Here is a 1,694-nt window from a genome sequence, read left to right as displayed (position 1 = left end):
CGTTAAGACTGACTTTGATTCCGTACAATTTTGCCCTGCTCAATCTCAAACCCAAGTGATTATGACACTCTCTAGAAATTTCCGTGAAGTTAGGGTTAGCAGTGAATATGAGTTTAAGCGAATATTAATTAAGCATGCCAAGTGATTGAAAACTGTTGCGTTCAACTGTTGTTGTGTTGTGTATTATTAGATTTGGAAGATTGAGGGGAATTTTATTAGACCTACAAATAAGCAAATATCACGCCAATACAAAATAGAATATTGTCGATGGGTACTAATGCAAGATAGTGTTTGTGTCTTGTTGTGGTGGAGAAAATATCAAAGTCAACGAGGGAAGTTTGAAGACTATGAACGTGACGATTCGGAAAAGTGGATTAATGAATGTCAAATTGAAGTAAGCTACAATTGACTAAATGCAGTAAAGTCAAATATCGTCTCTTAGATCCAATTGATAAAAGCTATTTGTATCAATTTGATGGATAGATGTGGAATGCACAGGAATGGACTTGTCGATCATTCAAAGTACCTGCTTTCATCCATGATCGGTACATTGCTACCAATCAACATGTCCTGTCCTTAACGCACATCAACATCTACCGTGATGCAGCCTATTGGATATTGTCATACACCAGCTCTAGAAGTAGTACAATTGGTCTGTTAAAAATGGAACAAGAATTTGAAAATCAGATTCGGCCAATATTCTATGATGGAAAGGTTGAGAATATTTTGGTATCAGGCGATCAGTCAATGATCGCTATTGACTGTGACAGAAAGGTTCGTGCAAAGTTGGGTTATTACGATATTGGCGATCAGTTTGGGTCAATAGTAGATGATGTTGACGTTGAGAATATTTCGGCATTAGGCGATCAGTCAATGATAGTCAATGACTGTTCAAAGGTTAGTGCAATATTGGGTTACTCATATTCATGATGCGTCATAAAGTAGATCAGCATAATATTTTATAGTGCAGTAATATTAGTCCTATATTGTAATACTGTGGTATACTGTATGTAGGAAGTGATACTCAAGATGAGTGGTGATCAAGTCCAATCTTTTGTTAAACTTGATCAATCTGGTCGATTAATGTTTATTCCTGGTAGTAATCGATTGCTTATTTATGGCAACAGCTTAGATGTTAATGTATATGAATATAATTTACAAGGTAAGACCTGATGGTTGTACAACAACTCTAATTTAATCATGCATTCATTCATGGTCACAATCGTTTTTATTAAACTAAGGCGATAAAATTGCTTGGCAAGATATCTCTCAAACAAAATCAGTTGATGTTGGTAGACCCCAACGTAACCCCCAAACTACCGTCAACATATTCGACGTAGGTTAAGCTTTCATCAGCACTAGTAGCTCTATCGACTTTGTTCAATCCTCTGCTCAATTGAATTGAATTGAATAATATTGATTGGTTGCAGCTGATCAAGTTTGTAGGTATAGAAGATTGTAGAAAGTACAGGGAATTAATCAATGGAATACTTGAAGAAGAATCGACTGCTGAAGATTGGATACGCTTCAGATATAGAAAGAAGGATAACACACTCATTCTCATGAACGTATGTTGAAAATACCAGTTTGAAGTTTGTATGAAAATGACGGTAGTATTATTTAGAAGAAGATGATGAAAATGAGAATGCTTATTAGCTAACCTAAGAAGTTGTTGAACTGATTTTACAATTACG

General features: G+C 35.5%; 1 protein-coding gene across 1 annotated transcript in view; it reads left to right on the top strand.

Moving 5' to 3' along the window:
- TRIADDRAFT_62073 (uncharacterized protein) overlaps positions 1 to 1,694 on the top strand; it is a gene marked incomplete at both ends in the record, with an annotated part of 5,998 nt that overhangs the window by 3,403 nt on the left and 901 nt on the right. Inside the window, 6 exons of the mRNA XM_002118021.1 lie at positions 76 to 94; positions 191 to 394; positions 484 to 897; positions 1,015 to 1,162; positions 1,242 to 1,336; positions 1,431 to 1,568. Of these exons, the coding sequence (XP_002118057.1) occupies positions 76 to 94; positions 191 to 394; positions 484 to 897; positions 1,015 to 1,162; positions 1,242 to 1,336; positions 1,431 to 1,568 (1,018 nt within the window). The remainder of the gene's footprint in view (positions 1 to 75; positions 95 to 190; positions 395 to 483; positions 898 to 1,014; positions 1,163 to 1,241; positions 1,337 to 1,430; positions 1,569 to 1,694) is intronic.

Source organism: Trichoplax adhaerens, genomic scaffold (genome assembly GCF_000150275.1).
Source record: "Trichoplax adhaerens TRIADscaffold_35 genomic scaffold, whole genome shotgun sequence".
Lineage (NCBI taxonomy): Eukaryota > Metazoa > Placozoa > Uniplacotomia > Trichoplacea > Trichoplacidae > Trichoplax > Trichoplax adhaerens.
The sequence above is the reverse complement of the archived record's forward strand: the minus strand, read 5'-3'. Positions and strand labels throughout refer to the sequence as shown.